Here is a 10000-nt window from a genome sequence, read left to right on the forward strand (position 1 = left end):
GTGCTCTCGAATCTAGATTAATAGATATGCACACATATGCACAAGCACACTCTTGACCCCGCTTACTCTCTCTCTCTCTCTCTCTCTCTCTCTCTCTCTCTCTCTCTCTTCTTTCTTTCTTTCTTTCTTTCTTTCTTTCTTTCTCTCCCCTCTTTCTCTCTCCCTCTTTCCCTCCCCCCTCCCCCCCTCCCCCCTCCCCCCTCCCCCTCCCCCTCTCCCTTCCCCTTCCCCTTCCCCTTCCTCTTCCTTCCTTCGCTCCTTCCTTCGCTCCTTCCTTCCTTCTTGCCTTCCTTCCTTCTTGCCTTCCTTCCTTCTTGCCTTCCTTCCTTCTTGCCTTCCTTCCTTCTTGCCTTCCTTCTTCCCTTCTCTGTCAGTCTGTCAGGCTGACATAACGCAACCAACTGATTTACGAACCCCAATTACGCCATATTCATCTTTCTCTAACGAACCCCTTACGAAAAAAAAAAAAAAATAGAAAGAAACAAAAAATGTAATGAAGAAAAAAAAAGGAGGATTAGAAAGTCTTTTTTTCTCTTTCTTTTCAGTACTCTTTTCCTTTTTCTCTAGTCTCTCTCTCCCACCTTTTTTTTTATAATCATTATCGCGACCTGGCTCAGACAATGGCGAGGGAGAAGTGACTCTGTCGAGAGAGTTGGAGTTATGGGGAAGTGGAGGAGGGGAAAGGGGGGGGGGGGTGAAGGGGATGAGGCCGATAAGGACCATTAGGGGAAGGGGAGGGGGAGTATGGGGATAGGGAAGGAGGGAAGGGTGGGTGGTATGGTAGGAAGGAGGAAGCTAAGACTAGGCAGAGAGAGAGAGAGAGAGAGAGAGAGAGAGAGAGAGAGAGAGAGAGAGAGAGAGAGAGAGAGAGAGAGAGAGAGAGGGAGAGGGAGAGGGAGAGGGAGAGAGAGGGAGAGGGAGAGAGAGGGGGGGGGGAGCAAGCGAGAGAGAGAGAGAGAGAGAGAGAGAGAGAGAGAGAGAGAGAGAGAGAGAGAGAGAGAGAGAGAGAGAGAGAGAGAGAGAGAGAGAGATAGAGAGAGAGAGAGAAGACGAAAGAGGTAGAGGAGAGAGTCCTAAAAAAAAAAAAAAGAAAAAAAAAGACCGCAACGTTTCGCCAAATCCATTTTCCTGTATGTTAATGCGCCTGTCTCTGCACATACTGTATATACACCATGTACTAGAGCCAAACTGCGTCCGGAAGCTGGTTTGAAAGCGAGAGAGTGAAAAAAAAAGAAGAGGGGGGAATATATAGGAAGAGGGAGAGGGGAAAGAATAGAAATAAATAACGGAATGGAGTCTTGATGCTTAGCTAGGAACGGCAAGGGAAGGAAGAAGAGGGAAAATGGAGAGGATAGGGAAGAAAGAGGAAAGAGAGGGAGGAAAGGGAGTAAGAAAATGAAGATACGGGAAGAGAGAAAAGGAAAGGAGGAAGGAAAAAAAAAAGGAGAATACGAAAAGCAAGGAAATTAAAGAAAGGAAGGGAAGAGAAGGATAGATAGAAGAAGGGAAAGAAAAGAAGGAAGAAAACGAAGGCAGGGCAAAGAAGAAGATTGAATATGGGCGGAGGACACCACAGAAGGAAATTAAATAAAGGAAAGCAAGAGGAACAAAAGACAAACACAGAAAATCGGGTGAAGGATAAACAGAGAAGGGGGAATAAGAGAGAGGGAAGAGGGGAGAGACCAAATGAAACTTGAAAGAAACTAAGGAAAGAGAGAGGAAAGACGAAAAATGACGTAAGAGAAATCAGAAGGAAGAAGAGAGAGAAAGAGAGGCCAAACAAAACCATTTTAATAAAGGAGGAGATGGAGGAGAGGATCGCGAGGGGCAAGAGAGAAGTGGATAAGAAGAAGAAAAAGAAAAACTAGAATAACTTGAGTTGTGAGTGAGGGAGAGAGAAGAGACTGGAGCAAGTGCGAAGGTGTGAGTAGCGGGAATCGATGATGATTTGGAATAGAAGAAGGGGGTGAGAGTGAGGTTAAGGGTGGGAGTGAGAGATTAAGAGTGTGAGGGTGAGGGTGAAGATGAGAGTGAGAGTGAGAGTGACAGGGAGAAAAAGAAAAAAAAGGAAAGGGAGAAGGGAGAGAAGAAGGGGGAGAAACAATAATAAAGGAAAAAGACCATACCATCAAACACACACACACACACACACACACACACACACACACACACACACACACACACACACACACACACACACACACACACACACACACACACACACACACACACACGCACACACACACGCACACACACAGAGGAAAAGAGAGATACTATCAACAAAATAAAGAATACGAAGAAAGAGACCGAAGACACTGAGAGAAACGAAAGACAAGAGAAAGCGCGGCCCACCTGCATTAGGGGAAACACGGAGACGCACCGGCCAGGAGTGACGTCAGGGCCGCCGTCAGGGTTATTTCGCGGAGCATGGCGGCGGCGGAGGCGGCGGCGGCGGAGGGGCATGGCGCGCCTTCCGGGGGTGGGGGTGGGAGTGTTGGTGGGGTGGGGGGGGTTGTGGGGGTCTTTTGTGATTTGGTTGTTGGTTTTGTGTTTGTTTGTTTAGTTGTTTTTTGTTTGGTTGTGCGGTTCTTTGGTTGTGTATTTGTCTGTGTGTTTGTCGTTCGTCCCTTTTTTTTTTTTTGGTTTGAAGTTAGAAGTGTAGGTTGATGGGTACGATTATTATTTTTAATAGTCCTTTTTTTTTTTTTTTTAATTGTGTATATGATTTGGTTCTGTTTGTAGGATTTAAAGGATTTTCTTTATTTGTATTTAGTGTTGTCGTAGGCCCTAGTAGCTCATTCTTGAGACTTCCCGATTCTTTTATGCGTTTTACGTTATTCCGTTGTTGTTTTCTGTTTTTATAGTTGTTGTTTCTGTTTTTTATGGGTGATGTTGCGTTTGTGAAATATGTGTGCCGACTGAATGAATTGATAAGGGAGGTCCAGACAGGGTGATCCTCGCACCCAACCCGCTCCGACTCTCCGACGCCTCCTGCCCTCCCTCTATCCCTCCGCCACCCTCCTCTCCTCTCCATCTCTCCATCGCCGTCCTCTCCCTTCGTCTCTCCACCGTTCTCCTCTCCCTCCGTCTCTCCACCGTTCTCCTCTCCCTTCGTCTCTCCACCGTTCTCCTCTCCCTCCATCCCTCCACCGTTCTTCTCTCCCTTCGTCTCTCCACCGTTCTCCTCTCCCTCCTCCCCTCCACCCCTCCACCGTTCTCCTCTCCCTCCTCCCCTCCTCCCCTCCTCCCCTCCTCCCCTCCTCCCCTCCACCCAAACCAACCATTCTCGCCTTCTCCCAGACGACCACCCAGACCCCTAAGAAATAAAAAAAAAAGTAAATAAGATTAAAAAAAGCAAGTCGACCTTTCTTCACGACTTTGACCTTTGACCTTTAGACTTGACCTATTCGACCTCACCTTCGCGGATGGTTGACCTTGATGTACTGATGGAGGAGCAGCAGCGTGGAGGTCCCCAGGGCCGTGAGCGCCGTCAGGAGGATCACGGCGGAGTGGCCCAGGTAGCATGCCGTGTATCCCTCCTCCCCGACGGCCGAGCCTGGGTGGAGGGGGGGGGGGGAGAGAACGAGGAAGGGGTGATTAGTACGTTGGAGGTGGGGGGGGGGGGAGTTGGAGTGGGGAGGAAGAGAGGGGGGGGAGGAGAGAGGAGGGTCATGGACGAATATTGGTGGGGGGAGGGAGAGGAAAGACGGGGGAGTTGGGGTGGTGGGTCGTGGGCGAGGTTTGGGAAGGGAAGGGAGGAGGGGAGGGGGTGAAGAGAGGAGGGTCTTGGACGAAACATGGGGAAGAGGAAAGGAGGGAGAGAAGGAGGGGAAGATACCCGCACGAAATTAGGGAGGAGAATGAAGAGGAGGAAGAGGAAAGAGTTGAGATTGGGATGCTAGATCGCGGTCGAAGCTGGGGAGGAGGGAAGGAGGGAGATAGAATGAGAGGGGGAGATTAATGTTTTTAGTCGAGGAAGGAGGAGGAAGGAAGGAAGCAGGGAGATAATTTTTTTATACTGATCATTGATGTTATTTTTAGTGTAGCTGTTATTTTGATTACTATTACTACTACTAGTACTATTATTATCGTTATTATTATTATTACTGTTGTTGTTGTTGCTGCTGCTGCTGCTGCTGCTGCTTCTGTAGTTGTTTTATTGTTGTTTGTTCATTCATTGTTTACCGTGGATCTCTTTGAGGGGATAGAGAGAAGAGGGGAAATAGAGAGGAGATAAAAGCAACATATTTTTTTTTTTTCTCTTTGCTGTGTTGTCTTGGGGAGAGGATAGAGAGCGATTACACGAGAAGACCATCATTGGGGATTAGAGGTATTAGCGGGGGTGAGGGGGGCGAAGGAGAGGGTGAAAGAAGACGTGATGAAAGGGGAAATGGCGTGGGTGATAAAGATGGAGCTAGGGGAAAGAGAGAAAAGTCGGGGATTATGACAGGATGAGGAATAGGATGAGGATTCATGAAAAGGAGTTTTTTTTTTCTTTTTTTTCTTTTCTGATTCATATTCGGGTTTTGGGAGATGGCATGGGGGAGAAATGAGGGGAGAGAGGAAAGTTTGATGACGGGGAGGAGGAGGAAACGGAAAGAAACGGAAGCGCTATTATTGGCTAATGAATCGGGCGAGAGGAGGAAGGGAAATGGTTATTACGTCATAACGTAAGTTAGTTTTATTATTATTTTTTAAAAATTATCTATTTATTTGATTTATTTATATCTATTTATTTTATTTTTTTTATTTGTGTATGTACCTATTTATTAAGTGATTTATGAATTCATCGCGGCGAAGATGCATTTAGATTGATCGATGATGATTGGTAAAATTGTCCAAATATTGTCGTTGTGTTTCAAAACTGTCAAACTGTCAGTCATGTCATCGCTAACAAGTCAAGTGTATCATCGCTTCAACGATACAAAGGGGGAAAAAAGTGTATTTCATGTTTATTTAACTTTCCTAAGAGTAAGACTTGCCTGCCTTACTACTCAGTTAAGTGGTATTTTAAAGAGCTCGTCTGGAGTTAAGCGAGCGGCCAGTTTTGTTGAGCAATCATCAACACAGCGCAACACAACGCAACAAGACCGAACATAAACATAGACAAAAACAAAAACATAAACATAAACATAAACATAGACATAGACATAGACATGGACATGGACATGGACATGGACATGGACATGGACATGGACATGGACATGGACATGGACATGGACATGGACATGGACATGGACATGGACATGGACATGGACATAAACATAGACTGGCCCACGTGCTCACCTCCCCTCGCCGAGATGACGTGGATGGGAAAGGCCACGACGAAGGAGGCGACGAGACCGCTGAGGGCCTGCGACAGGAGGAGCACGCCCTTCACCGATCGGATGGCGGACGGCCTCGCGAACACGGCCACCTGGTGTTTGTGGGCGTGGTGGTGTGGGCGTGGGGAGGGATTGTGGGATTGTGGTGGTTGGGGAGGAAGTGGGGAGAAGAATGTAGCATTAATATCCATGAGAGTTATCCATGTTGGATTATATGTGCATATCATTCGCTTTTTTGTTTTTGTTTTTTGAGACAGTCTCTCTCTCTCTCTCTCTCTCTCTCTCTCTCTCTCTCTCTCTCTCTCTCTCTCTCTCTCTCTCTGTGTTTCCCTTCTCCCTTCTGCCACTTTCACTCCCCGTTCTCCCTCCTCCCCCCATTCTTCGTCCTCCCTCATCCCTCCTATTCTCCTATCCTCCTTACTCTTCCCTCATCCCTTCCTCCTTTTCCCACATTCTCCCCTTCTCTCTCATCCCTCTCCTTTCTTCCCTCTTCTTCCCCCTTCCTCGTCTTCCATCGGCGCCAGCATGTATATGGTTGAGCCCGTGCCAGGGCGTATCGGCCGAAAGTAATGCGGATAAAAAAAAAAAAAAAAAAAAAAAAAACACAAACAAAAAAACAACAACGACCAATCATGTCGGGAAGGGAATGGTGGTGGCTGTTGTAGCGGGGTGGCCGTTGCGTGGTGTGATTGTTTGGTTGTCTCTGGGCTGTTGGGTTGTTTTGGTTGTGGTGGTGGTAGTTTTGGGTTGCTTTTGTTTACCTCCTCTGTTTTCTCTTCTCTCACTTTCTCTCCTATTTTCTCTTTCACCTTCCCTCCTTGTTCCTCTTGCTGCTCGTCGGTTTTTGTTTGGTGTGGATTGTTTATTTTGTCATCTTATTCTGTTTTCTCGCTCGTGATCTCTCTCCCACGGTCCCTGCAGCTAGCTGTCCGTCCCTCTTCTCCCTCCCTACCTTTTTTTTCCCCTTTCCTTACTGCCTTTCTTTCTTCCTTCTTCTTTCCTCCTTTTCTTTCTCTCTCTCTCCTCTCCCCTCTCCCCTCTCCCCTCTCCCCTCTCCCCTCTCCCCTCTCCCCTCCCCCTCCCCCTTCTTTCCTTCTTTTCTTTCTCTCTCTCTCCCCTCTCCCCACTCCCCTCTCCCCTCTCCCCTCTCCCCTCTCCCCTCTCCCCTCCCTCCCTCTTTCTCTCCCTCTCCCCCTTCCCCCTTCCCCCTCTCTCCCTCTCTCCCTCTCTCCCTCTCTCCCTCTCTCCCTCTCTCCCTCTCTCCCTCTCTCCCTCTCTCCCTCTCTCTCTCTCCCTCTCTCTCTCTCTCTCTCTCTCTCTCTCTCTCTCTCTCTCTCTCTCTCTCTCTCTCTCTCTCTCTCTCTCTCTCTCTCTGTGACTTACCTGCACGACGTTAGTGAAGAAGCAGACGGTGGCGAGGGCGACGCTGACCACGAGGAACAGTTTCTGGTTGACGGAGGGCTCGGAGCCGACGGAGGCCGAGGCGGAGGTGGAGGTGGTGATGGGGTAGACGGAGGAGGAGGAGGAGGTGGAGGAGGAAGAGGAGGCTACCGCTGCTGCCGCCGCCGCTGCCGCCGCCGCCGCTGCCGTGGCGGGAGGGGCGGTGAGCCAGGGGACGGTGGAGTGGCCAGCCTCGTCTGTCATAGTGGACGCGAGGAGGAGGAGGAGGAGGAGGAGAAGGGGAGAGTTAGGATGGGGGCTGTGTTGTTATTGCTTTTGTCAGTCCCTGGAGGATCCTCAGCGCAAAGGAGAGGCGGGAGGAAGAGGGAGCGAAGATGAAGAAGGGAGAGGAAGAAGCAAGGAGGAAGCAAGGAGGAAAGCGCTAATACTCGGGAGGGTCCTCAGGGCTCAGGGCTCGATGGACGTGTCCGAGGGAGAGGGCATGGCTCCAGCGGCGGCCCCGAGCGTTCGCCTCTATCCGCCGGGAAGGGCGACCGGAGAGCACCGCGTCGTTCCTCTTCTGCCGTCAGGGTCGGGCTCTGGAAACCGCTAAGCTCGATCGTTTATTTTCTGCGTCCGTTCGTTGGTTCGCCCCTTTAGCGACGCTGCTGCTGACGGCTGGAAGGAAAAGAGAGGAGAAACATGTTCAGAACACGTTTCGCGTGGGTTCGAGTCGCTTAAAAGGAGAGTATAATCGCCTTGGAATTCGTCTAACATTTCTTCGAGAGCGATTATCACTAATATTGCAAATATTTTTAATCAAGCTATAAACACGAACGTCTGCGATTTTTTTTTTTTTTTCTTTTTTTCGTTAACTGCATTTTTGTCCCTCTTTTGTTTCCTGTTTGGGATGCCTTTTAATGTTTCTGAGAATTAATTGATTGATTTCCTTTTCGCTGCTTTGAACACGCCACGCCGCTAGAACACTTTTTCCATCGCCATTGTCACCATTCCCTTCATCACCATTATCACTCGCATTTCACCGCAGTCATTACACTCGGGCTTTATATCCGTACAAGCGGCGGTGATATTACGAGTTGGACGTCGGGTTAATTTGCATGCTATTGCTTGTTTTGTTTTTTTAAAGCTTGCGAGCGGGGAGGGGGGAAAGGGTGGGGGGAAGAAGCGGGGAAGGGGGAAGGAGGGGGAAGGAAGCGGGGAGGGGGATATGAAAGTGAGGAAGGGGGGGGGGGGTGGAGAGGGGGAGGGAAAGGAAGGAGATGCTGTCTGATGACTGGCTGGCTAGCTGCCTGGCGGAGAGGGGAACCGGTCGTCATGGTAACCGCTTGGGTCATGCTGCCTCGTGACCTTTTATCAGCTGCTGCACGTATGTTGTTGTCGGCCGTTGTTATTCTCTTTCTCTTTCCTCCTGCTCCGCTTCCCTGTTGCTCGCGCCCGCCGCTTGCAAGGGAGGATGATTGGCAAGGATTTCGTTTCACTGGCTCTCGCGCTGGCTTCAGCTGGCTTTGGCGAAGATAACGGGGACGCACAGGCATGCACACTTATAGACACATGCATACGGCAATAGACGTACACACACACACGCACACGCACACGCTAACGCACACGCACACGCACACGCACACGCACACGCACACGCACACGCACACGCACACGCACAAACAAACAAACAAACAAACAAACACATACAAAATAACAAAGCAAGCCCACGCGTACAAAGACACCCACAAACACATTTTAATGATGGACGTGAAAGTGAAATTTCCGGTTGATGAAACAAAAATATCTTCTTTCCGATGCAAATGCAATTTTCGCTTATATTACGGACAGAACAGTAATAGTTATTTTATCATGGAAAAAAAATCCATAATATTAATGGTCTTAATCGTTATGTTATTAGTTTTTTTTTTTTTAATTTCTTTATATTTTCACGTTATGATATTGTTTTTCACGTGATGTTGTTATTAAACAAGAAATTGTTAATTGGAGGATTAATTGTTTTTGCGTAATTACGGCGTGACTTTGTTTTTCTACTTTGTCCTAAGTCCCCGTTTTATTGTGTCCATCTCTCTTCCTCTTTCTTGTGGAGGAGAAGGGGAGAGGAAGAGGTGTAGAAGGAAGGGTGGGGATAAGGCAAAAATGGAAGAGGAGGAGGAAGAAGATGCAGTAATGAAGGGGGAAAGGAAGAGAGGAAGATGAAGAAAGAATGAAAGAGAGAAAGGGAAAAAAAGGAAAACGGAGGAAATTAAAAGAATTTGAAAAGAGGAAGAACTAAGAGAAAATGGGAAATAAAGATAAGGAAAAGGGAGGGAAGTCGAGGAAGAGGAGGAGCGTAAGCCTTTGTGGCAGCCACGCCCACTTCCCCGCCTCCTTCCCGCCCGGCCTCGCCATGTCTCAGGTGTCTCCTCGGCCAGGATAAGAGGTCCCTCCGCCCTCCTCTTCCTCCTCTTTCTCCTCTTTACGCTTCCTCTTCTTTGTTATCTTTTCCCTTCGAACCATTTGTTTTTTTCTTCTCTCTCTCTCTGTCTCTTCCTTTCCCTCTGCCCTCCTCATCCTCTTCTCTCTTGTCTTTACGCATTGCTTTGTTCTTTTCATCTAACCCTTTGTCTTTCTCTTTCTGTATCTTCTCCCCCCCCCCCCCCCCCGCCCTCCTCTTCCTCTTCTGTCTCCTCTTTACGCTTTGCTTTGTTCTCTTCTTCCTCGTACCATTTGTTTTTCTTTTTCTTTCTGTCTCTTCCCGTCCCTCCGCCCTCCTCTTCCTCCCCTTTACACTTCCCCTTTCTTTTCTTTTCCCTTCGAATCTTTTTCTTTCCACGATACGACCGAACACACTCACACATGGGCACGCGCGCACACGCAAGGTTTATATGTCTGTACTTATATAGACCATGCGCACACGAGCGTAAGGAGGGAAGATGGAAAACCGAATGTGTGTCTGTCTGTCTGTCTGTCTGTCTGTCTGTCTGTCTGTCTGTCTGTCTGTCTCTCTGTCTCTCTGTCTCTCTGTCTCTCTGTCTCTCTGTCTCTCTGTCTCTCTGTCTCTCTCTCTCTCTCTCTCTCTCTCTCTCTCTCTCTCTCTCTCTCTCTCTCTCTCTCTTTCTCTTTCTCTTTCTGTCTATCCCTCTCTACCTCTCAAGCGGCCATTGTTACCTAAAGAGTCAATTAAACAAGATTTTAGTCTTAACGGGGTTTCTCTGTTGCAACGCGATTCAGAATGAGAGACTCATTTGCACTGCAATAAGGAGGAACCCGGAAGATGTTGCTCTTTTCTTCTC

The 10000-nt window shown here is 48.4% G+C and overlaps 2 protein-coding genes across 5 annotated transcripts in view; one reads left to right on the top strand and one right to left on the bottom strand.

Annotated features, from left to right (window-relative positions):
• LOC125039495 overlaps positions 1–7841 on the bottom strand; it is a 15267-nt gene extending 7426 nt beyond the window's left edge. Inside the window, exons 1-3 of the mRNA XM_047633511.1 lie at positions 6708–7841; positions 5287–5416; positions 3418–3556 (exon numbers count right to left, since the gene is read on the bottom strand). Coding sequence (XP_047489467.1) covers positions 3418–3556; positions 5287–5416; positions 6708–6968 — 530 coding nt within the window. The 5' untranslated portion in view covers positions 6969–7841. The remainder of the gene's footprint in view (positions 1–3417; positions 3557–5286; positions 5417–6707) is intronic.
• LOC125039472 (COP1-interactive protein 1-like) overlaps positions 1–10000 on the top strand; it is a 68293-nt gene that overhangs the window by 26437 nt on the left and 31856 nt on the right. The window lies entirely within an intron of this gene.

The sequence above is a fragment of the Penaeus chinensis genome, chromosome 3, assembly GCF_019202785.1.
Source record: "Penaeus chinensis breed Huanghai No. 1 chromosome 3, ASM1920278v2, whole genome shotgun sequence".
Taxonomy (NCBI): Eukaryota; Metazoa; Arthropoda; class Malacostraca; order Decapoda; family Penaeidae; genus Penaeus; species Penaeus chinensis.